This window comes from Nyctereutes procyonoides, unplaced genomic scaffold, assembly GCF_905146905.1.
Source record: "Nyctereutes procyonoides isolate TBG_1078 unplaced genomic scaffold, NYPRO_anot_genome, whole genome shotgun sequence".
NCBI classification, from domain to species: domain Eukaryota; kingdom Metazoa; phylum Chordata; class Mammalia; order Carnivora; family Canidae; genus Nyctereutes; species Nyctereutes procyonoides.
Genome location: NW_026575146.1, coordinates 66,578,319 through 66,604,743, shown reverse-complemented (window position 1 = coordinate 66,604,743; position 26,425 = coordinate 66,578,319). Strand labels below are relative to the sequence as shown.

Here is a 26,425-nt window from a genome sequence, read left to right as displayed (position 1 = left end):
GCTCCTTGCAGGGAGCCTGCTTCTCCCTCTGCCTATGTCTCTGCCTCTCTCTCTCATGAATAAATAAATAAAAATCCTTAAAAAAATAAAACTACACTGAGATTATACTACACACTTATTACATGAGCTGAAATTAAAGAATGGTCATATCAAGTGTTGGCAGGTATGTAGAAGATACGGACTTCCATCCACTGTTGATGTGAATGCAAAAGCAAACAATCATTTTTTTTTTTTTTGGCAAACAATCATTTTGATCACAGTATAGCAGTTTCTTCAAAAGTTAGTATTCATCTACCACGTGACTCAGATATTGAACATTACTGACAAAAATAAAAACAGCATGTCTATATGAAAGTACTGACACAAATGTTTGTTGAGTGCTTTATTTTCAATAGGCAAATCTAGAAATAACCTAAAAGCCCATAAAAAGGATGAATAAAGTAACAGTAGCATACCCAAACATAAGAATGTTAGAAAAGTGAGCTACTCATAATATCATTGATGAAAGTCAAAGTAATTATAAAACACAAAGGAAATCAGGAAAAAAAGAGTAAACAGTTTGATTCCAAACATATAAATAAAAAATGTGATGGCTTCCATTGCAAAACAAAGTACAATGGTTACCAAGAGGTGGGTAGCGTAAGGAGAGTCTGTAATAGGGCAGGAGGTAAATATACCATGACATATATAGTCATTATCAAGGTTATGATGGTTTTCAGAGATTCATATGCTTGTCAAAACTTATCAAATTGTACATTTATAAACACGCAGTTTATTAACATCTGTAAATTAAACCTTTATAGTTTTAAAAATCGGCTCAAAAATATGTTTGGCAACCCTATACTGACAGTCCCACCTGTTCCCATGTCCTCTAGGGGTCAGTCTTACCTCGGTGTCTGCAAATACCGGGAGCAGTGAAGGACATTTCCACCAGAGCCAACAGGAACAGTGCCTGGGTCTTAAGAGCCACATCAAAAAACTACAGATTCCTCCACCCCTTTTATTTTTATTTATTTATTTTTTAAGATTTTATTTATTTATTCATGAGACACACAGAGAGTGAGAGGCAAAGGGGAAAACGGGCTCCCTGCATGTGGGACTCGATCCTGGGTCTCCAGGATCATATCCTGGGCCGAAGGCCGGCGCTCAACCACTGAGTCACCCAGGCGCCCCCTCCACCTCCTTTAATATCTTGTTTTCCTCTCTGTGCAGTAATGGCTTTGAAGTGGTAAACAATGAGGGGGGTAAAGGAATCAATAGCTTTCAATTATTATTATTATTATTATTATTATTATTATTATTATTTTTGCCATTTGTAAAGTCTAGCTTTCAATTATTTTATCTGACAATGACTTCAGCTACATAAGAAACGCACACCTATACCTCCTAAGATTTGTGCACACACTAATCCTGCAGAGTCACTGCCACAGAAACGTGTTCGGATGCACTTTTAGAAGAGGCACACTGCATCCAGTTGGCTGCAGTCTCCTCCATTTCCTATTAAGCCAGTGTTTCTGTACCAGTTACAGTTTCCCCCTGCCCCCTGTGGTCTTAGAACCAGAGACCCTAGCCTAGTGAACTGTGGACATCAGAGCACATAGCTGTTTGTAGACATGGGAAGATACCACCTCAATGGTGCTGACATCCCCTGTGAGATCTCTTTTGAGTATGGGGAAAAATTCATGCTGCTTGCAGAAGCATCTGAGGATCTCACACTTGCCCCCTCCTTGGGGTCATCACTGAGGATCCTAAAATCACATGGCATCCAGGCCTCAAAAGAAAACCAGAAAGCCCTGCATAGGAGGCTGTGGGGCAGCAATGCAAATTTAGTCAAAACTGGCAGGCTGCTTACTGAAACATCTGGCTGGCTCAGTCAGTAGAGCCTGTGATTCTTTTTCTTTTTTTTTTAATATTTTATTTATTTATTCACGAGAGATCCAGAGAGAAAGAGGCAGAGACACAAGGCAGAGGGAGAAGCAGGCTCCATGCAGGGAGCCCAACGTGGGACTCGATCCCAGGACTCCAGGATCATGCCCTGGGCCAAAGGCAAGTGCTAAACCGCTGAGCCACCCAGGCTGCCTGAGCCTGTGATTCATGAGGTTTTGAGTTTGAGTCCCAAGTTGGACACAAAGTTTACTTAAAAAAAAAAAAAAAAAAACCAAACCAAACCAAAACAAAACAAAAACCTGGCAAGCTGTTTTCTGCCTTCCTCCTCTCCCTCCACAGGCACAGATAATTGGAGATTCCTAAAAAGGTGAGCCTCTGATGACTGATGAGCCCACGTCTCTTTATAAATTAGCCTGTACAGTAAGTAGAAATTCAAAATCAAAAAGGACTTAAACAGTAAGGCCTTGATTACCATGTCGGCCAAATCAACGTGCAGCAGATAGTTCTCCGTTCTGTGACCTGGAAGCTGGAGAAACTCATCACAAGCATCACATAAGACCAAGGTATCTCTCAAAAACGTAGTCATTCTCTGTAAACTGCCAGCCAAACTCATGATATTCTCTGGATCATCACTGATTTAGGTCCATGCCTTGAAGGTATTCAAGGAAGAAGGAAAGCTGACCCCTAAGGCCTCAGGTTACTGCTAATCTGCTGCAATTCATGAGAACAGAGGTCAGCCTGAGTACAAGGAGTACACTGGGGTGAGGACAGATGTGCACTGTGTGGACCTACCAGCTGGCAGAGGTGAAATAGTCACTGAACTGTCAGTTACATAAATTTAGAGGGATCTCTGGACAAGTTAGAAAATGCAACTTAGCCACATATATTCCAACATAACTGAAATTGTAAGGAATCTCCAACTGTAAAAGATTCAAATCAGGCAAATGCCTCCTCAGAGAGTTTCACCAGTGTCATTACACTGAATAAGGAAATTGCATATTCATTATACAATTATGCCTTTCTCTAGTGTGAACTTTCCAATGTTGAGAGAGGTTAGATTTTCCCCTAAACGATTTCCCACATTCACTGCACTCATAAGGCCGTTCTCCAGTGTGAACCCTGTGATGGTAACAGAGAGCAGTACGAGTGATAAAGGACTTCCCACATTCACTGCACTCATGTGGCCTTTCTCCAGTGTGAACTTTTTGATGATAATGGAAACTGGAACTATAGGTAAAGGATTTACCACATTCACTGCATTCGTAAGGCCTTTCTCTCTTATGAAGTCTCTGGTGTACTGAGAGGGAAGATGTTTGGATAAAGGACTTCCCACATTCACTGCACTCATGAGGCCTTTCTCCAGTATGAACTCTGTGATGATAATGGAGGGCAGTGCTACTGATAAAAGATTTTCCACACTCATTGCATTCATAAGGCCTTTCTCCTGTGTGAATTCTCTGATGATAATGGAAACTGGAACTAAAAGTAAAAGATTTCCCACATTTGTCGCATTGGTAAGGGCTTCCACCATTATGAATTCTCTGATGTATTGAGAGGGAATGTTTTTGCCTAAAGGATTTCCCACATTCACTGCACTGATAAGGCCTTTCTCCTGTGTGACCTCTCTGATGGTACCTGAGGGAAGACCCAGAAGTAAAAGATTTCCCACATTCACTACACTCATAAGGCCTTTCTCCTCTGTGAGATCTCTGATGATAAGTGAGGGCAGAGCTAGAGGTAAAAGATTTTCCACATTCATTGCACTCAAAAGGTTTTTCTCCAGAATGAACTCTGTTATGATACTGGAGTTCATACCTACAAATAAAAGATTTCCCACATTCATTACACTCATAAAACCTTTCACTTGAATGAACTTTGAGGTGCATATTGAGGCTATTTCTTCGGGTAAAGGACTTGCCACATTCACTGCACTCATGAGGCCTCTCTCCAGTGTGAACTCTGTGATGATATCGAAGAGCACTATGAGTGCTGAAAGATTTCCCACAGTCACTGCACTCATGAGGCCTTTCTCCAGTGTGAATTCTCTGATGATAATGGAGGGCAGTGCTACTGATAAAAGATTTTCCACACTCACTGCACTCATAAGGCCTTTCTCCTGTGTGAATTCTCTGATGATAATGGAAACTGGAACTACAAGAAAAAGATTTCCCACATTTGTTGCATTTATAAGGGCTTCCTCTACTATGAATTTTCTGGTGTATTGAGAGGGAATATTTTTGTCTAAAGGATTTCCCACATTCACTGCACTCATAAGGCCTTTCTCCCGTGTGACCTCTCTGATGGTACCTGAGGGAAGACCCAGAAGTAAAAGATTTCCCACATTCATTGCACTCATAAGGTCTTTCTCCTCTGTGAGATCTCTGATGATAACTGAGGGCAGAGCTAGAGGTAAAAGATTTTCCACATTCACTACACTCATAAGGTTTTTCTCCAGAATGACTTCTATGATGATACTGGAGTTCATACCTACAAATAAAAGATTTCCCACATTCATTACACTTATAAGGCCTTTCACCTGAGTGAACCTTTAGGTGCACATTGAGGCTATGTCTTCGGGTAAAGGACTTGCCACACTCACTGCACTCATAAGGCCTCTCTCCAGTGTGAACTCTCTGGTGATAATGGAGAGCAGTATGAGTGCTAAAAGACTTCCCACAGTCACTGCACATAAAGCACTGTCTTCCAAGGTGAACACCCTGGTCCTGAATATGTGAATGTTGGGGACCAAAGGCATTCTTGCATTCTCCCCAAGGATAATGACTTTTTCTGCTTTGTAAAGTTGCTCTGCACTGGATGATTGTGTTTGGCTTCTCCCTACTCTCAGTGGCCTCTTGCTGCAGATGCCCCGAACCAGACAGAAAATCTTTCTGAACTTCCCCACAGGTAAAGGGCTTTCCAGAATTGTGGAGTCCCCAGCTCTTCACAACAGAGACCCTGTCTACACGGTTTCTGAATGGTTTTTCAGCCCCGTGCTGCTCCTGCTGCTGTTTAAACCGTATACTAAAATAAAATCGTTTCCCACATGCCCCACACCTTAACAGTTTCTGGCTGTTTTCTTTTCCTTGCTCCTCAGCCAAGTGGAAAATGTCTCTCAAGACAAGACTACACATCTCACAGGGGTGGGTCATCCGGGAAGTCAGAGCTATCCTGGGCGTCCTGGTCTGTGACACACCTCCAGAAGCACTCTGTTCAGTGGGTGCCTCCGCAGCCTCTGCTCCACAGCAGCAACCTGAACACAAAGAAATACTGGTGAAGTATGTGTTGACTATAGTGATGGGTAAGCCAATCACATACATGCCAGTCTTACCTTAGCATAAACGTATGGCATGGTTTTCTAGACACTGGAGATGGAATTCAGTTGAAGGAGTGACTGCTGTGTGTTACTGGGCCCTTAAGATCAAAGTATCATGGAGAGCTCACTAGAAGAATACAAAACTAAGGTATGACACCAGGAAGAGAGCCAGGGTCTACAACTTGTTCTCTGCCCACAGCTTCGTGTAGGCCCATTTTTGCTGCAGATATTTGGCTGAGTAGAAGGCTTTGGAAAATCCAATCACAAGAAATTTGCTACTGTTCAAGGTCAGTTCAGGGATTTGTTAACATCTCATGGCAAACTGGGCAAGTGTGAATGTTGGACTACACAGAAAGAGCAGTGAGAGAAAGGGGTGAGATGTGGAGGCCCGAGGAGCACCGATTACCCCTGCGCTGGAAGTCAAGGCATCACCAAAGAAACAGAACCCAGAAGTCCACAAACTGCCAACAGAGAAGAAAGAAAGCCAGAAATGGGTGTGGCCATTGCCAACTACAGCAAACTCTGGTTGAACAAAGGTACCCAGTATGATATGAACAGAGGCCTAATATCACCAGCTTTCCCAGCTGTGATTCGCCAGAAACAGGTCCTCTATGAGCCCACCTGGTCATGTCTGCAGCATACTCTGATACATGAAGGACTCTTCCCTGGAAGCCCTAGCTAAGGAACTACATGGTACCAGGAAGATAGAAATACTGTAGGACGGGGCCCCTGGGTGACTCAGTCAGTTGGGCATCTGATCTTTGATTGCAGCTCAGGTCTTGATCTCAGGGTCATGAGTTTAAGCTCTGTGTTTGGCTCCATGCTGAGTGTGGAGCCTACTGAAAAGAAAAAAGAAAACAGAAAAGAAAAATACTGTAGGAGGGATCCCTGGGTGGCTCAGTGGTTTGGCGCCTGCCTTTGGCCCAGGGCCTGATCCTGGAGTCCTGGGATCGAGTCCCATATCGGCCTCCTGGCATGAAGCCTGCCTCTCCCTCTGCCTGTGTCTCTGCCTCTCTCTCTCTCTCTCTCTCTAATAAATAAAAAAAATAAAATCTTTTAAAAAATTAAAATTAATGCAATCCTTATCAAAATACCACCAGCATATGTCACACAGCGAGAACAAACAATCCTAAAAATTTGTATGGAACCACAAAATTCCCTGAATAGCCAAAGCAATTCCGAAAAGAAAAACAAAACTGGAGGGGTGCGTGGGTGGCTCAGAGGATGAGTGAGCGTTTGCCTTCAGCTCAGGGCATGATCCCGGATCCCAGGTCTGGGATTGAGCCCCACATTGGGGTGCCTGCAGGAAGTTGGCTTCTCCCTCTGCCTGTGTCTCTGCTTTTTCTCTGTGTCTCTCATAAATAAATAAATAAAATCTTAAAAAAAAAAAAAGAAAAAAGAAAAAACTGGAAGCATCACAATTCCGGATTTCAAGTTTTATTACAAAGCTGTAGTGATTAACATAGTATGGTACTGGCACAAAAACAGATAGATAGATCAATGGAACAGAAAAGAGAGCCCAGAAATGGACCCTCAACTCTATGGTCAACTATCTTCCACAAAGAAGGAAATATTATTCAAAGGAAAAAAAAGACAGTTTCTTCAACAAATGGTGCTGGGAAAACTGGATAGCAACATGGAAAAGAATGAAACTGGACCATTATTTTATACCATACATGAAAAAAAATTAAAAAACAGATGAAAGATCTAAATGTGAAACAAGAAACCATCAAAATCCTAGAGAACATAGACAGAAACCTCTTTGACCTCAGCCATAGCAACTTATCAGACACGTTGCCAGAAATGAGGGAAGCAAAAGCAAAAATGAACTATTGAGACTTCATCCAGATAAAAGGTTCTGCATAGCAAAGGAAACAATCAACAAAACTAAAAGGCAGCCTACAGAATGGATGAAGATATTTGCCAACAACATATACGATAAAGGCTTACTACAAAATCTATAAAGAACTTACCAAACTCAACATCACAAAACAAATAATCCAGTTAAGAAATGGGCAGAAGACACGAATAGACCTTTTTCCAAAGAAGACATCCAGATAGATGGCTAACGGATGTATGAAAAGATGCTTAACACTATTCCTATCAGGGAACTACAAATCAAAACCATGATGAGGTATCATCTCACACCTGTGAGAATGGTTAAAATTAACAACACAGGAAACAAGTGTTGGTGAGGATGTGGAAAAAGGGGAACACTTTTGGACTGTTAATGAGAAATGCAAACTGGTACAGCCACTCTGGAGAACATTATGGAGGTTGCTCAAAAAGTTAACAACAGAACTACCCTACAAACCAACAACTATATTTATCCAAAGGATACAAAAACACAGATAAGAAGGCGTATATACACCCCAGCATTATCGACAAGAAGAGAACCATATGTCCACTGACTAATGAATGGATAAAGAAGATGTGGTATATTTATACAATGGAGTATTACTCAGCCTTCAAAAAGAATGAAATCTTGCCATTTGTAATGACATGGATGAAACTAGAGGTTATTAGGCTAAGTGAAGTAAGTCAATCAAAGAAAGACAATATCATATGATCTCACTCATATCTGCAATTTAAGAAAACAAATGAACAAATGAGAAGGGGGAGTAGAAAAAGGAGAAAGAAAAAAAAAGGGACGCCTGGGTGGTTGAGTGGTTGAGCGTCTGCCTTTGGCTCACAGCCTGATCCTGGGATCCAGGATTGAGTCCTGCATTGGGCTCCCTTTGGGGAGCCTGCTACTCCCCTCTACCTGTGTCTCTGCCCACACCCCCTCTCTCTGTGTCTCTCATGAATAAATAAATCTTAAAAAAAAAAAAAAGAAAAGAAAAGAAAAAGAAAAAGGATACAGAACAACTAAGAGTTGATGGAGGGATGTGGTGGGGATGGGCCAGATAAGTGATGAATATTAAAGAGGGCACTTGTGATGAGCACTGGGAATTGCATGTAAGTGACAAATCATGGAATTCTACTCCAAAAACTGTTACTACACTACATGTTAACTAAGTTTAAATTAAAAAATAAACAACAGGGGATCCCTGGGTGGCGCAGCGGTTTGGCGCCTGCCTTTGGCCCAGGGCGCGATCCTGGAGACCCGGGATCGAATCCCACGTCGGGCTCCCAGTGCGTGGAGCCTGTTTCTCTCTCTGCTTCTCCCTCTCTCTCTCTCTCTCTCTGTTATTATCATAAATAAAAAAATAAAAAAAAAATAAACAACAACAAAAAAAAAACAAAAGCAAAAAAACTACCACATGGTCCACCATTGTCATTTCTAGGTATGTATGCCAAAGAAAATCAGTATCTCCACAGAGTATCTTCACACACATACCCACTGCAGTATTATTCACAATAACCAATATGTGGAAATATCATTAACTGTGCCTGTGTGTTTAAAGTGACAAAGAACATTTAGTATACACACATACACAGGAATATTCAGTCATAAAAAAGAAAGCAAAATTTCCACTTGCCATAACATGGATGAACCTGAAAAATACTATGCTAAGTCAAATAAACCACACAGTAAAAGACAAGTATTGCACAGTATTACATATAAGGATATTCTTGAAAAAACAAACATACCCAAACTCACAAAAAAAGAAAACAGGATGCCAGAAGCTAGGACTGGTGGAAATGGGGAGATGGTGGTCAGGGATACACACTTTCACTTAAAACATGAGTAAGTTCTAAGGACCAAATGTACAGCAGTTTGAATACAGTTCTTTTCTTTGTCTGTTTAAGATTTTATTTATTTATTCATGAGAGAGAGAGAGGCACAGAGACACAGGCAGAGGAAGAAGCAGGCCCCCTGCGGAGAGCCCAACTGTGGGACTCATCCCAGGTCTCCAGGATCACGCCCTAGGCTGAAGGCTGCGCTAAATCGCTGAGCCACCCGGGCTGCCTTGAATACAGTTGTTAATACCGTATTGTACACCTGAAATTTGGTAAGTGAGTAGATATTAAGCTTTCTCAACAATACTAACAAAAAGGTAAATTTTTTTTAAGATTTATTTATTTATTCATGAGAGACATAAACACACACAGAGACAGAGACACAGGCATGGGAGAAGCAGGACCAATGCAGAGAGCCTGACATTGGACTTGATCCCAGGTCTCCAGAATCACGCCTTTGGCTGAAGGCAGCACTAAACCACTGAACCACCCGGGCTGCCGAAAAAAGTTATATCAAGTGATCGGTGTGTTGATTGCCTTAATTTAGGTAATAGTTTCATATTCTATAATAAATCATCATATAATACACCTTATTTACTTTTAAAGATTTTATTTATTTATTCATAAGCGACACAGAGAGAGGCAGAGACACAGGCAGAGGGAGAAACAGGCTCCCCACAGAGAGCCCAGTGCGGGACATGATCCCTGAATGGAGATCACACCCGGCAGACGCCCAACTGCTGAGACACCCAGGCATCCCAAATCATTATATAATATAATTTCAATAATATAATTTTATTTGCCAATCATTTCTCAAAAATTGAAGGAAGGCGACCAGATGAAAGAAGAGATGTAAACACTACAGAAAGAACCACAGATGACACTCTTGAGAAGTAGCCCATGGTCCACTTAAGAAGTAAACATGCCAATGCCTGCAGTTTCAGGCATAGGCAGGCACAAGGAAATGTCACAAGGTATCAAAAGGCGGGCCACAGAAATGGCACGGATCTGAACACATGTACCCAGCCGGGCAGAGGGCAAGCCAGGTGCAATCCATCAGCCTCACTGCAGGACTACTGACCTCCAATGTCACCCTCAGGGTTCAGTACACAGGGTACGGGGACTGCAGGGCAGAGGAAAGGGCACACCAACAACTCAGAGCTAGCCACAAAAGCAACTACCCAGAAAGCTGGGGAAGCAAGCGGTGCCCACAGGCCACACATGAGAAGGACAAACCATCCCCTGGAAAAGGGAGGAGGGGGATGTGGAATACAGAGTCTACTAATCCAGGTGAATGAGGACGGTGAAGGTCTTACCCAGTGAGGATATAAGTGTAAAGTTCTCCAGCATCACATGGTGGTACAGCCGTCTCTGAGCCTCATCCAGAAGTCTCCACTCCTTCCAGGAGAAGTACACGGCAATGTCCTCAAAGGTCACGCCACCCTGTCAGGACAGCGACAGATGGAACCATGAACATTCTCTCTCTCTCTGAGAACCCACAATCCAACCCCCCCCCCAAAGCACCCCAGTCTCCCCTGCCACCTCAGCTCCCCACTGTAAGATAAATGCCAGGTCCTGGTGCCACTAATGCTGCACTCCTCTCGCCTTCCCGTCAATCACTGTTCAGTCCTCAGTAGTAACAGACACAGGACATGTAGGTGCAATCTAAGCTCTGGGTGTGGCCTGCAAGGTCCCATCTCCCTGTCACGATATTCCAAATGAAGGCTCCCAGATTATGCCCCGAGACAGCCAGGTATGGGCCCTGCTTTACCAGAGAGTCCTCAATATCAGGACCCTGAGGTCCTTGGCTCACACCTCCTCTCCATGTGCACATGATTCTGTAGACTGTACCTCTCTCCTGTCTTCAGACCCCACAGATGAACGCCCACGCCTTCCTGCCCCCACACCACACGATTCTCCCACCACTCACTCTTGTACTCGTCACAGGTCATCCAAAGGATGTTTGATGGCTCCACTACCACCCCAGGACTCTCATGGATCCCAACTGAGGGAAAGCCTCAGATGCTGCTGAGAAGCCCTCCTCAACCTGCCTGTAATCCTCCCTTCAATGACAGGCACTCACAAGCACATGTCAACTTAGGATACTCACAGACCCTCTTCTACTTCTGTGCTGCCCATGCTGTCCCTCAACCATCAGAACCCACCACTGTCCACTGAACCGTTGTGAAGACCCCAGCACTAAAGGTCTCCCTGCCAGGCACAGTGAAGCAGCAATGATCACATCTGCCCAGACCTTATCCAGCAGCAAGACTTTGAAAGACCCCAAATATGGTAAAAGCTGATCCCAAAATTCTGCTGAAGCCCTACAAAACTGGTAAGATAGTAGCCCCTGTTTCCCAAACACTCGTAGGTTCAGCATTTGACTCTTGATCTCAGAGTCCAGAGGTCAAGTCTCATTTTGGGCTCCACAAGGGCATGGAGCCGCCTTAAAACAGACAGACAAAAACAAAAACAAAAAAAACCCCAAAACTCCCAGTTGTCCTCTGCTATCTCTTGTTCCATCCATCACCCTGTGGAAGGCTTGCCTATCTGACTGCCAGATCATTCTCTCTACCTTCACCTGTGTTCGCAATGCCCAGCAACTATAAAAACTCACGCTGAACAACAGAACCACTCTTCAGCACAGTTTAGTAGTACCCGGTGACCTACTAATAGCACTGCTAATATTCTCTGCATTCCCTTCCTTTTTTTTTTTTAAGATTTTATTTATTTATTCATGAGAGACAAAGAGACAGAGACAGAGGCAGAGGCATAGGCATAGGCAGAGGGAGAAGCAGGCTCCACGCAGGGAGCCTGAAGTGGGACTCCATCCCGGGACTCCAGGATGACACCCTGGGCCGAAGGCAGGCGCTAAACCGCTGAGCCACCCAGGCGTCCCTGCATGCCCTTCCTAAATGGGACCCAATTCTCCCCCTGCTCCGCACAACAGCCATCACTTTGGGAAGCCTCCAATCTGCAACTTTCCCCCAGTTTCCCAAAATGTCCTGTCCAGCTGCCCACTCCACACCATCACTCACACTTCCCTAAGACGTCTAAGATGCTTAACCATGTCAAGACAAGTTAGGACACCCCAAAGGATAATCAACATACTGCCAACTTCCATCAGGTTCACGGGAGCTTCAATCCCTTCCGCTGCTATTCATAACGGGAAACTTCACTAAACTGGAGTCAGGGGATCCCTGGGTGGCGCAGCGGTTTAGCGCCTGCCTTTGGCCCAGGGCGCGATCCTGGAGACCCGGGATCGAATCCCACGTCGGGCTCCCGGTGCATGGAGCCTGCTTCTCTCTCTCCCTCTGCCTATGTCTCTGCCTCTCTCTCTCTCTCTCTGTATGACTATCATAAATTTTAAATAAACAAACAAACAAACAAACAAACTGGAGTCGGGAGGTTGCACTTCGGGGAGCTCTCAGGCACTACCAATGTGATCAACTGCAGGCCCAACAGAAAGCGATGGGATTGACCTTATATGGGACACGACTTCACTACCTCAGGCCCCAAAAAGACAGGCTTTCCTGATCACCGCACCCAACAGCTCAGCCAATGAGAAGCCGCAACTCCCAACTTACTCCAGTGGACTTGTAGTTTACAACAGCCTCCCCAACTTCCCCCCTTTCCCCTTAAAATAGACTACCTCTCTCCTGTTCTCCACACTGGCCTGCTATTTTGACTCAGCTGCTTTATTCCAAACCGCAGTTCTCTGTCGCTCCTACATCAAGCCATTTTTACGGGGAACTGGCACTTTTTAAGGTTCACGTAACGAAGGCCCTGGGGTTTGCCCTGACTCCTCCCTTCCTTTTCTCACCTGCAACACCCACAATCGGCCTCGGCCCTTCTCAAAACATAGACCAGAGTCAACCGGTTGACCACGTCCACGGTGGCCACGGAGTCCATCAACAATCCACCGACTCCTGCGATTCCCTCCTCCTCGCTTACCCCCGCGGGGCGTGCCCTTCTGCGGCCAGATAAAGCCTATGTACACCCGGGTCGCCCCCCTCTCAGCACCGCCAAGACAGACGGCCCCGTCAGGCAGCGAGGGCGCAGGCCTCACTGGCCGCGCGGCACCTGCTTTGACAGAAAGAATGGACACGTGCAGTTCACTGCTGCTCACGAAGCCAACCCCCACCCCCGCAGTCAGCCCCTGCCCGCCCCTCCCCTGCTGCCCGCGGCAGCAATACAGCCCGCAGGCGCTCACCCGCGGGGACCCCGCACACCGGCGCCTCCCTGTCCGGAACGCCGGGGCGTGGCCGGGGCCGCAGGGCCACGAGCAGGCGCCCCGCGCTCGGGCCTTAGGGGTCTGGGTGCGGGGAGAGCGGGGAGGGTCCGGGGGACGAGCGTTTACCTGCGCCGGGGTCCTGGGCGCGGTCGCAGCCATCGGACTCGGAGTGGGCCCGGGCCTCCGTGTGCCTGGCGAGGACAGTGGGTCCCTCTGCGTCTTCACGACTAGTCACCCCGACTCTGTGCCCGACCCCTTGGGGGATAAACAGACCCAACCAGAGGAAAAGTATTTACAGTGAGATGAGGCCGGAAGTCCCGCCCCCTAGGATGGCGCCCGCCTAGAAACGCGGCATTGTGTTCCCTCATTGGCTCCTCGCTGCGCCGTGCCCAGGCTCTTCCCGGTAGTGTGGTTTCCAGAGGTAGGGCAGCCTCCAGTAGGGCGTCCTCCACCCAGGAATACTGGAGCGGAGGTCACGTGGCATCCTGGGGCCTTTGGAAAGTGCTGCTCCTACCCAGAGGCACTGTCATCACTTCCTGTTAAGGGCGGATAAAGGGGCGGCCTGGGTGGCTCGGCGGTTTAGTCCCTCTTTCTAGCCCAGGGCCTGATCCTGGAGAACCGGGGTCGAGTCCCAGGTCAGCCTCCCTGCAGGGAGCCTGCTTCTTCGTCCCAGGTCAGCCTCCCTGCAGGGAGCCTGCTTCTTCGTCTGCCTGTGTCTCTGCGCCCCAGCCCCCCCGTGTTTCTCAATAATAAGTAAATAAAAACTTTAAAAATAAATAAAGGCGGAGAAAGGTCATAATTTTAGACTCCAGGAAGTCCAGTCAGCTTCCAAGACACTATTATTTTAGGTGCTCTCAAATCCTTTTACTTAGGTAAATTACATGTCATTTCGTACAGCACTCCAGATATATAATGAATGTACATAGTTGAAAGATGTTGCTCATCAATGCATGTATCCCGAAACGTTAGTCAGTTTTGGAATTGGTTAGGACGAATACAAAATTCCCTGTTTTTGTTTTTTAAAAATATTTTATTTATTCATGCGAGACACACAGAGAGAGAGGCAGAGACATAGGAGAGGGAGAAGCAGGCCCCAGACATAAACCGGATATAGGACTAGATCCTGGGCTCCGGGATCATGCCCTGAGCCAAAGCAGATGCTCAACTGCCTAGCCACCCAGGCGTTCCACAAAAGTCCGTTTAAAATTAAGTCTAAGACATTGTTAAGGTCTATAGGCTTTAGTCAGTGATTTGTGACTTGGGCAGCATCTCATCTAGCAAGTAGAGGGCAGCTCCAAAGCGCTACAGAAAGGGAAGGTTTTTAAAGATAGGACCTAAATGTCATAAACAGAACAAAGGATTATGTCAGGTAAGATCACCTTATTGTGGGGACAAAAGAGTCTTATTAGGAGAGTCCCTCATATTTCTTTGGGGAATTGAGATGGCCTATATATGTGGCAGAGTACCTTTTTGGTACTGACCAGAAAATCCCTTACTGAGCTTGGAACTAAATTTCTGAGGGAGTTTGAAAATGCATTGAGCTTTGGAATTACTTGCTGGTTTGGTGGCATGGCCTAGCAGAAGTGACTCCATTTGGGGCCTGTGGTTTCCTTTTTCACACCCCATATATTTCTCTGATATTGAAGAAGAGCAGGAATGTTAGGCCACCCTGAATGAAGTGGTCAGTGACAGGTTCGGCTTCTGGCTCCACACTAGTCCTCTCTTGCCTGTATAGTGATTGTGTCCCATCTATTGAGGAACACTTGTATCCATATATTTCTTTTTAAAAAAATTTTATTTATGTATTTGAGAGAAAGAGAGAAAGAACACCAGCAGAGGGAGAGGGAGAAGGCTTTTTGCTAAGCAGAGAGCCTGATGAGGGACTGGGTCCCAGGACCCTGAGATCATGACCTGAGCCAAAGGCCGATACCCAATCAGCCAAGCCACCCACAAGCCCCTACCCATATATTTCTTACTCTATATTCTCAGGTATCCTCAATATCTTTTACGAATCTGACATCATCTCAAACACAAAGGAGCTTAACTGATGCTGTTTTGGGTACAGAACAGATATTGTCATTTTCATTTGGCGCATGTGTGCAGAGACAATCTGAGCCCTGAAATAAAGGGTTATCTTAACCCAGTGATCTCATCTCCTTGCTGGGAATGATTCTTCTTTCTTCAGGCCCTAGCAGTACTGTTGCTTCAGTATTTGAAATTATATCGGAAAAACAGTGGTGAAATACCCATTTCAGCTATTTAGTGGAAGAATAGCTCTTAGAAAACCCATGTTCCATCTCCCCACACATCAGTAAAGGTTAAAAAAGAGTGACAACCTCAGAACTTTTAGAAGAAGGCTCTAAGAGTCTGAGAAGAGAGAGAATCAAACTGTGCTGGACTAATGTGTTTGGTTATTCTGAGGCTTTTATCTCAAAAACGTGATTTTTTTTATTCCTGAAAACACTGAGAAATACTACTGTCAATCTTAAAAATAATAGCAGTTAATTTGCTAGTAAATTAAGCTTATTCAAGAATAACAGAGGAATTTCAACCTAGATAACCACACTATGGTAAATCACAAGCAAATCTAAAGAGACAAAGGTAAAGCCAGCTTTTATTAGGTCTTAGGAGATTTGAGAGGGTGTCTTTCAATAAAAGTCATTGAAGAACAAAATTTTGAGAGTGTGGCAGTGTTTCATTTACTGCATGTCATGGTTAGTACATCATTGCTGATTTAAGGACAGAGCATCTTTTTTGTTAAAAGCAGGATATTAAATTCGTACCACAAAGCATCCTCCCTTGTCAAGATTAAAATTGTATTTTTTCCTCGTGATTATATATGTCCCACCAGCAACCTCTTTTAGGATCTCCTGACTCCACATTACCTTTCCTTTACTAATGGAAAGGTACTCCACTACTACTAGTGGTTTCCTTTACTAATTTTCACACCACTTTGGATAGAGACTTAAAGAGGAAATTTACAGTACCTGGGGTAGTTAAAATAAGGGAGAAGTTGAAATGTCGTATTTATTCACTGTTCTACCAAATGTGAATTGAACACATACTGGGTTTTCAGGAACTTTTGGTAGGTGTATGGGAAAAATGCAGGCATAAGACAAGCAGTCCTGCATTCATGTGGCATTTCTTAGGTTCAAGGAAAATAGAGGAAACCTGAAAGCAGAACTACTAAATTATGTTGCATGTTAGAATGTGGCAGGTGCAATGGAAACAAGGAGAGGTCATGATTTTGTCATACAAGGGGATTGGATGGAATACTACACTGGGCAGTGAGAAAGCTTTCCTTAATAAGAGCAGCACTGAGGGGCGCTGCCTGGCTCAGTTGATAGACCAACTTGATCTCAGGGTTTTAAGTTCAGAACCCACATTGGGTATAGAGATTACTTAAAAATAAAATCTTTTAGGGCACCAAGGTAGCCCCGTTGGTTAAGTTTCTGCCAATTGGCTCAGGTCATGATCCAGGGTCGGGGATGGGGCCTCACATCAGGCTCCCTGCTGGGCAAAGAGTCTGCTTTTTCCTCTCCCTTTGCCCTTCCCCCTCTGCTAGTGCTCTATCTATGGCCATCTCTCTCAAATAAACTTTAAACTAAACTCTCTCAAATAAGTCTTTAAAAAATAAACAAGTAAATAAAAATCTTTTTTAAGAAATAAAAGCACTACTGAGCAAGGGTGAACCTTGTGCTTTGTTTTGTTTTGTTTTTTTAAGTTAACTCTGTTAGGGGTCCCTGGGTGGCTCAGTCAGTTAAGCATCTGCCTTCGGCTCAGGTAGTGATCCCAGGGTCCTGGGATCAAGTTCTGCACCAGGTTCCCTGCTCAGCAGAGAGCCAGTTTCTCCCTCTCCTACTTCTGCTTGTGCTCTCTCTATCAAATAAATAAATAAAATCTTTAAAAACATAAATTAGCTCTGTTAAAAGATAAAGTGAGGTAAAATAATATTTCAAACAGCATGTTTGAGTATACAGCAAATGCAATTGGGCAGCATCAAACCAAACTAGAGATAAGTCTATTGTAGACAAAAAGGGGAAACAAAGCAAAGAAGTTATAAGATTGGCTATAACTTAAGGAATCACCTCATTTAGGAAAGCCTAGTTGCTTGTTTGTGATTGGGTGTTCTTAGGTTTTGATCTCTTACCCTTAAGGCATTTACAATAATTTACTTGAAGTTTCAGTTTGCTTATGTAGGTGTCTAGAGCATTGGAACTTCCTGCATCTAATGGCCTCCTTCTTGAGTTACGGTTTCAAGCCAAAGAAGTAGGTGGCTAGGTGGCTTCAGTGTGTGGCATTCTCAGCAGTGGAGATCCTGGAATCCTAGCCCTTTAATTCTTTAGCCTCCTCCACTCACTGCAGAGACACTCAGGAAATGTACATTAGAAACCTTTGCTCTGGGGGTCACCTGGGTGGCGCAGTCAGTTAAGCAAGAAAAATCTCAGTACACAGGGACGCCTGGGTGGCTCAGTGGTTGAGCGTCTGCTTTCCGCTCAGGGTGTGATCCGGAGTTCCAGGATCAAGTCCCACATCGGGCTTCTTGCATGGAGCTTGCTTCTCCTTCTGCCTATGTCTCTGCCTCTCTCTGTGTCTCTCATGAATAATAAATAAAATCTTAAAAAAAATCTCAGTACACAATCTAATCATACACCTAAGGGAGCTAGGAAAAGAACAACAAATGAAGCCCTGAGCCAGGAGAAGGAGGGAAATAATAAAGATTAGAACAGAAATAAATGATATAGAAACTAAAAGAACATTAGAATAGGTTCTTGAAATGAGGATCTGGTTCTTTGAAAAAATTAATAAAATTGATAAACTGCTAGCCAGACTGTTCAAAAAGAAAAGGGAAAGGACCCAGGTAAGTAAAATCACAAGTGAAAGAGGAGAAATAACAACCAGCATCACAGAAATACAAACAAGTATAACAGAATATTATGAAAATCTATATGACAACACATTGGACAATGTGGAAAAAAATGGATAAATTCCTACAGATACATAAACTACCAAAACTGAAACAGGAAGAAATAAAAAACTTGAACTGACCAATAACCAGCCAGGAAATTGAATCAGTAATCAAAAATCTCCCAACAAGCAAAAGTCTAGGGACAGATGGCTTCACAGAGGAGTTCTACAAAATAGAAATGGAAGGAAAACTTCCAAAATCATTCTATGAGGCCAGAATTACCCTGATTCCAAATCCAGACAAAGACTTCTCTAAAAAAGACAACTACAGGCCAATATCCCTGGTGCACATGAATATAAAAAATTTCAATAAAATACTAGCTAAGCAAACAGTACATTAAAAGAATTACTTACCGTGATCAATTGGGATTTATCCTAGACTTCAAGGGTGATTCAAAATTTGCAAATCAACCAATGTGATGCACCACATTTGTAAAAGAAAGGATGAGAACCATATGATCCTCTCAATAGATGCAGAAAAAGCATTTGACAAAGTACAACATCTATTCATGATTTAAAAAAAAAAACACTCGGGGCACCTGGGTGGCTCAGTTGTTGAGCATCTGCCTTTGGCTCAGGGCGTGATCCCGGGGTCCTGGGATCGAGTCCCACATCAGGCCCCCTGCACGGAGTCTGCTTCTCCCTCTGCCTGTGTCTGCCTCTCTCTCTCTCATGAATAAATAAAATCTTAAAAAAAAAAAACACCTCAAAGTGGAGATAGAGGGAACGTACCTCAACATCATAAAGGCCATATATGAAAGACCCACAGCTAATATCATCCTCATTGGGGAAAAACTGAGAGCTCTTCCTCAATAGTCAGGAACAAGACAGGGAAGGTCACTCATACCACTGTTATTTAACACAGTCCTGGAAGTCCTAGCCTCAGCAATCAGACAACAAATGAAAATGAAAGCCATCCACAACTGGCAAGGAAGAAGTCACACAGTCACTATTTGCAGATGACATGATATTCTGTATAGAAAACCCAAAAGACTCCACCAAAAAATTCCTAGAACTAATACATGAATTCAGTAAAGTCACAGGATAAAAAATCAACATACAGAAATCTATTGCATTTTTATCCACCAATCATGAAGAAGCAGAAAGAGAAAAAAAATTGATGCCATTTACAATTGCACAAATGACCATAAGATACCTAGGAATAAACCTAACCAAAAAGGTAAAAGATCTGTACTCTGAAAACCATAAAGCATTGATTAAAAAAATTGAAGATAACACAAAGAAATGGAAAAACATTCCATGTTCATGGATTAGAAGAACAAACATTGTTAAAATATCTATATTACCCAAAACATTCTATACATTTAATGCAAGCCCTATCAAAACACCACCAGCATTATTCACAGAGCTAGAACAAACCATCCTAAATTTTATAGGGAACCACAAAATTCCCCAAAGAGCCAAAGTAATCTTGAAAAAGAAAAGCAAAGATGGAGGCATCACAATTCTGGAATTCAAGTTCTATTACAAAGCTGTAGTGATTAACAAACAATATGGTAATGGCACAAAAACAGACACATAGATCAATGGAACAGAATAGAAAACCCAGAAATGAGCCCACATCTATATGGTCAACTAATCTTCCACAAAGCAGGAAATAATTTTTTTTTTTTTTTTAGGAAAGAATATTTAATGGGAAAAAAAAAAGACAATCCCTTCAAGAAATGGTATTGGGGACGCCTGGGTGGCTTAGTGGTTGAGCATCTGCCTTTGGCTCAGGTCATGATTCTGGGGTCCTGGGATCGAGTCCGGCCTCAGGTTCCCCACAAGCAGCCTGCTTCTCCCTCTGCCTGTCTCTCTGCCTGTCTGTTTCTTTCATGAATAAATAAATTATTTTTTAAGAAAAATGGTATTGGGAAAACTGGACGGCAACATGTGAAAGAATGAAACTAGACTGCTTTCTTACATCATACACAAAAAATAAATTAAAAAATGGATGAAATACCTAAATGTGAGATAAGAAACCATCAAAACCCTAGAGGAGAACAGAGGCAGTAACCTGTTTGATGTGAGGTGAAGCAACTTCTCACTAGATATGTCTCCTGAAGCAAGGGAAACAAAAGCAAAAATGAAGTATCAGAATTTTGTCAAGATAAAAAACTTCTACGTAGTGAAAGAAATAGTCAACAAATTCTTCTTGGGAGAAGATATTTGCAAATGACATACCTTTTTTTTTTTTTTTTTTACTTGAGAGACAGAGAGAGTGAGAGGGGCAGAGGGAGAGGGAGAGAATCTCAAGCGGACTCCAAGCAGAGTCCAGGGTCTGACACAGAGCTTGATGTCATGACCCTGAGATGGTGACCTGAACTGAAACCAAGAGTCAGATGCTCAACTAATTGAGCCACTCAGAAGCTCCTGCAAATGACATACTTGATAAAGGGTTTGTATCCAAAATATATACAGAATTTAGGGGGGAATCCCTGGGTGGCTCAGCGGTTTAGCACCTGCCATCTGCCCAGGGTGTGATTCTGGAGTCCCAGGATCGAATCCCATATTGGACTCCCTGCACGGAGACGGCTTCTCCCTCTCCCCGTGTCTCTCATGAATAAATAAATAAAGTCTTAAAAAAAAAAAACAAAATATATACAGAATTTATAAACTTAACACCCAAAAAGAAATGGGTGGAACACATAAATAGGCATTTTTCCAAAAAAGACATGCAGATGCCTAACAGACACATGAAAAGATGCTCAACATCTTTCATCATCAGAGAAATACAAATCAAAACTACTATGACATTTCACCTCACACTAGTCAGAATGGCGAAAATTAATAGCACAGGCAACAACAGGTGTTGGTCGGGATGCAGAGAGTGGGGAACCCTCTTACACTGTTGATAGGAATGCAAACTGGTGCAGCCATTCTGGAATACTGTATGGAGATTCCTCAAAAAGTTAAAAATAGAACTATCCTATGATCCAGCAATTGCACTTCTTGGTATTTACCCAAAGGACACAAAGATGCTGATTTGAAGAGATACATGCACCTCAATATTTATAGCAGCATTATCAACAACACCCTAATTATAGAAAGAGCTCAGAAGTCCATGTGGGGTAGGGATGCCTGGGTGGCTCAGTGGCTGAGCATCTGCCTTCAGCTCAGGGTATGATCCTGGGATCCGGGATCAAGTCCCTGTGAGGAGCCTGCTTCTCTCTCTGCCTCTCTCTCCGTGTCTCTCATGAATAAATAAATAAATCTTAAAAAAATGTGTATTTACATATACAATAGAATATTAATCATCCATAAAAAAGAATGACATATTCCCATTTGCAAAGATGTGGGTGGAACTAGAAAGTATTATTCTAAGTGAAATACTCAGAGAAAGACATGTACCATATGATTTCACTCACGTGGAACTTAAGAAACCAAACACAAGGGATACCTGGGTGGCTTAGTGGTTGAGCGTCTGCCTTCAGCTTGGGGCAGGATCCAGGGGTCCTGGGATTGAGTCCCACATAGGGCTCCCTGTGGAGAGCCTGCTTCTCCCTCTGCCTGTGTCTCTACCTCTCTCTGTGTGTGTCTCTCATGAATAAAAAAAAGAGAAAGAAGAAAGAGAAAGAGAAAGAGAAAGAGAAAGAAAGAAAGAAAGAAAGAAAGAAAGAAAGAAAGAAAGAAAGAAAGAAAGAAAGAAAGAGAAAGAAAACACATGAACATAGTAGGGGGAAAAGAGGCAAACCAGAATACAGATTCTTTTTAAAAAAAAACATTTGTTGGGGCGCCTGGGTGGCTCAGCGGTTGGATGTCTGCCTTCAGCCCAGGGCGTGGTCCTGGAGACCCGGGAATGGGTCCGCATTGGGCTTCCTGCATGGAGCCTGCTTATGTCTCTGCCTCTCTCTGTGTCTTTCATGAATAAATAAATAAAATCTTTTAAAATCTGTTTTTTTAAATTTATTTATTTATTTATTTATTTATTTATTTATTTATTTATTTATTTATTTATTTATTTATGAGAGACAGAGAAAAAGGAAGAGACACAGGTAGAGAGAGAAGCCGGAGCCCCATGCGGGACTCATCCCAAACCAGGATAATGCCTTGAGCCGCGGAAGGCAGACGCTCAACCACTGAGCCACCCAGGCGTCCCAACAAATTGGAATTTAAATAAAAACTAGGAAAAAAGGGGACGTCTGGGTAGCTCAGTGGTAGAGCGTCTGCCTTGGAGTCAGGGCGTGATCCTGGGGTCCTGGGATTGAGTCCCGCATGGAGCTCCCTGCAGGGAGCGTGATCTCCCTCTATGTCTTTGCCTCTCTCTGTGTGTCTCTCATGAATAAATAAATAAAATCTTTTTTAAAAATTAGGCAAAAATCAGTGACTATGTAGTGATTCAAAGGTGATGGCAGATAAAGCTCTGGGGAAACATCAATTGATGATGAAAAAATTAATACTTTAGAGAAATTTTAGCAGTGAAGTCTGAAAGGATGTAGAATTAATCTGAGCAGTTGACTATTAGAGTCACTAATCATTTTGCTTCCAAAGTGAAATTTTCCTCATTCTTTTTTTAAAAAAAGATTTTTATTTATTTGAGAGAGAGAGAGTGAGAGACCAAGCCTGGGTGAGGTGAGGGGCAGAGGGAAATGGAGAGGCAAACTCCCCACTGAACAAGGAACCCAACACTGGGCTCAATCCCAGGACTCCGGGATTATGACCTGAGGCGAAGGGAGTTGCTTAACCGATTTAGCCATCCAGGGACCCAAAATTTTCTTCATTATTTTTTTTTAAGATTTTATTTATTTATTCATGAGAAGCACAGACAGAGAGGCAGAGACACAGGCAGAGGGAGAAGCAGGTTCCATGCAGGAAGCGCGATCCGAGACTGGATCTGGGACTCCAGGATCACATCCTGGGCCGAAGGCAGGTGATAAACCGCTGAGCCACCCAGGGATCCCCAAATTTTCTTTTTTTTTTTTTTAATTTTCTTCATTCTTAAAAACACTGAGCAATACCTGTGTGGAGGCAAAAAATAATGTAGACACTTGATAATAATTTTATATTATTCTTGGTACAATAAAAATACTTGTTTTATGAAATAAACTTTTTACCTCTAAAAAAAAATACATATCTGGGGCGCCTGGGTAGCTCAGTCAGTTAAGCATCTGACTTTTGATTTCAGCTGAAGTCGTGATCCCAGTGTTGTGAGATTTATCCCCACAGCAGTCTCTGCATAGAGCATGGAGTCTGTTTAAGATTCTTCCTCTCCCTTTGCCCCAATCCCTCCACTTGTGTGACCCCATGCTCTGTCTCTCTCTCAAAAAACAAAAACAAAACCCTAATTGAATAAAATTGTATATTTGAGATTTGCTGTAAAATATCCACATAAGTAAATGCTGTCTGTGTGATGTATTCACAGTCCTTGTTATTCTTCCCACTTTAATAATATTAATATATTTTTATATCTCTTCCAGAACCTTTCAAAAATGTATCCTTCCATCACTAATTTTGAAAGTTCTCTTTACCACAATACTTTTTCTAAGACAGGAAGTTTAAGTATTTACTTAGCCTTTCATTTAATGGTATTATGTAAAGTCTTATTTTCTGTATTTTTAATTGTTTTTCAATATTCAAAAAATATTATTCCTCATATTGTCTAAATGAATGATGAATACCAGCCTTCCGGGGTACTGGATGAACAGCAGGAAACAACTTGGGTATCTGGGTGGCTCAGTCATTTGAGAGTTCAACTCTGGTTTTAGGCTCAGGTCATGATCTGGAGGTCGTGGGATCGAGTTCTATATTGGGCTCTGGGCTCAGCAGAGTCTCCTTGGGATTCTCTTTTTCCCTCTCACTCTGTCCCTCCCTTCCCACTCGCTCTCTCTTTAATAAATCTCTTTAAGAGGGATCCCTGGGTGGCTCAGCGGTTTAGTGCCTGCCTTCCGCCCAGGGCGTGATCCTGGAGACCTGGGATCAAGTCCCGCATTGGGCTCCTTGCATGGAGCCTGCCTCTCCCTCTGCCTGTGTCTCTGTCTCTCTCATGAATAAATAAATAAAATCTTTAAAAAAAATCTCTTTAAGATAAAAATATTGCAGTGTTTTCAAAGTTTTAAATATTTTATTTATTTTTAAATTTATTTGAGAGAGGTAGTGAAAGAGAGCACAAGTGGGAAGGAGAGGGAGAAGCAGGCTCACCGCTGATCAGGGGCTCTATACCAGGGCTCTCGGATCATAACCTGAGCCCAAAGCAGATGCCCAACCAACTGAGCCACCCAGGCCCCCGTGTTTTCGAAGTTTTATAAGTAAAATATTACTAAGCATGAACCAAACCAGATGGAACAAAACCGTTTTTGAATATTTGCGTTCACTGAAATTAAAAATTAATGGAAAAAATGGATGCCTGGGTGGCTCAGTGGTTGAGCGTCTGCCTTTGGCTCAGGGCATGATCCTGGAGTCCTGGGATCCAGTCCCGCATCAGGCTCCTGGCAGGGAATCTGCTTCTCCCTCTGCCTATGTCTCTGCCTCTCTCTGTCTCTCATGAATAAATAAATCTAAAAAAATTTAATAGAAAATGAAATGAAAGCTATATTATATAGAATGTAAAATATGGATGGTAATAATCTTAGCATGTTTTTAGCAGTGTTTCTAACAAGAAATTCTTAGAGGAAAGAGATCATAAATTATGAAATGTTTTTCTCACAAACATTAGAAAAATGCATAACTTTGGAAATGTCACTGAATTTCTCAAATATACACTTAGTCTTTGGTTGAAACATTATTTTAAGTCCATTTCCCCTTACCCAATATTGACATCATCTTTCATAAAAATAATATTCAAGCATGACTTATAATTTGGAATTTGTTAGTGTGGCCTGCAAAGGTAAAGACGTGTGGGAAAACTATCCAGAATGCCAAACGTAAAATTTTATATCTTTTCTAATATTGTTTTACAAGCCACATTTTACACAGTAGGGAGAAAAAGAACTTTTTTCTCCCAAAATTTCCAAAATGATGATTCAATTCTGGATTAAGTCAATAATACCTGCTTTCATTTTGCAAATGAGTAAATGAAATGAAATAAAGAGTAATTAGCGTTAAAATATTGAAGAGATGCCTCACTCTTGGGAAACAAACTTCTAGACTGATAATAACCCAATTGTGGGATAGGGGAATTATGTCCCACTATCAATTTTAATTGACATCCTATAGTCACTGATTAGTAAATTCCACCAAGGGAATGGGGAGGAGAAAAAAAAATTAAGATTTTATTTATTCACTCATGAGAGACAGAGAGAGAGAGAGAGGCAGAGACAACACAGGCAGAGGGAGAAGTGAGCTCCATGCAGGGAGCCCGATATGGGACTTGATCCTGGGACCCAAGGATCATGCCCTGGATCTAAGGCAGGCACTCAACCGCTTAGCCACCCAGGTGTCCCTAAAAAAATTTTTTTTTAAAGATTTTATTCATTTATTCTTGGGAGACACAGAGAGAGGCAGAGACACAGGCAGAGGGAGAGAAGCAGGCTCCATGTAGGAAGCCAGAAGTGAGACTCGATCCTGGGTCTCTGGGATCACACCCTGAGCCAAAGGCTCAACTGCTGAGCCATCCAGGCATCCCCCCTAAAAATTTTGATTAAAAAAAAAATAGAAGGTCCTTAACTTGGGAAACCTGGCTGGCTCAGTCTGTAGAGAATGTGACTCTTGAATTTGGGGTCCTGAGTTCAAGCCCCATATTGGGCATAGAGCTTACTTAAAAGAAAAAGGACTAGGTAGATTTATATGACATCATATCCATTCCAATAACACACTATGGTTGGGGGAGGCAATAATCATACATGGTTTCTTTTTTTTTTAAGATTTTATTTATTCATTCATGAAATATAGAGAGAGAGAGGCAGAGACATAGGCAGAGGGAGAAGCAGGCTCCATGCAGGGAGCCTGATGCAGGACTCCATCCAGGGACTCCAGGATCACAACCCGAGCCAAAGGCAGACAGATGCTCAACCGCTGAGCCACCCAGGCATCCCTCATACATGGTTTCTGTCCAGAAATTCCTTTGTGGACTTTACTCTCACCTGTAAGCCTCCTATAGAATAACATTCCTATGATATTTCCCTCTCAATTTTCATTTGACTTTTAAGTTGTAACAATACATAGATCATCAAGTCTAGTAATTGTATATTTTTTTTTACTGCCCTCAAGCCATGTTACCAATATGATTCAAAGTAGACTTGGGGTCCCTTCTGCAAGGTCATGAGACCCTGACCTTCCCATCTCTTAGTCATAATCTTCTGCATTTCCTTGCCTGGTTATAATCAGAATAGGTTCTGAGAGGATTATAGAAGCCTCTTTTTTGTAGTCTTAATATTTTATTTTATTAAAGATTTTATTTA

The 26,425-nt window shown here is 42.8% G+C and overlaps 1 protein-coding gene across 1 annotated transcript; it reads right to left on the bottom strand.

Moving 5' to 3' along the window:
• Positions 1-367: 367 nt before the first annotated feature.
• LOC129500886 (zinc finger protein 211-like) lies at positions 368-26,377 on the bottom strand. Its single transcript, XM_055311775.1, is given in 4 exon segments — positions 368-2,986; positions 2,988-5,137; positions 10,201-10,327; positions 13,245-26,377. Coding segments are annotated over 4 exon segments (2,406 nt in total). The 5' UTR covers positions 13,278-26,377; the 3' UTR covers positions 368-2,890.
• Between the last annotated feature and the right edge of the window lie 48 nt (positions 26,378-26,425).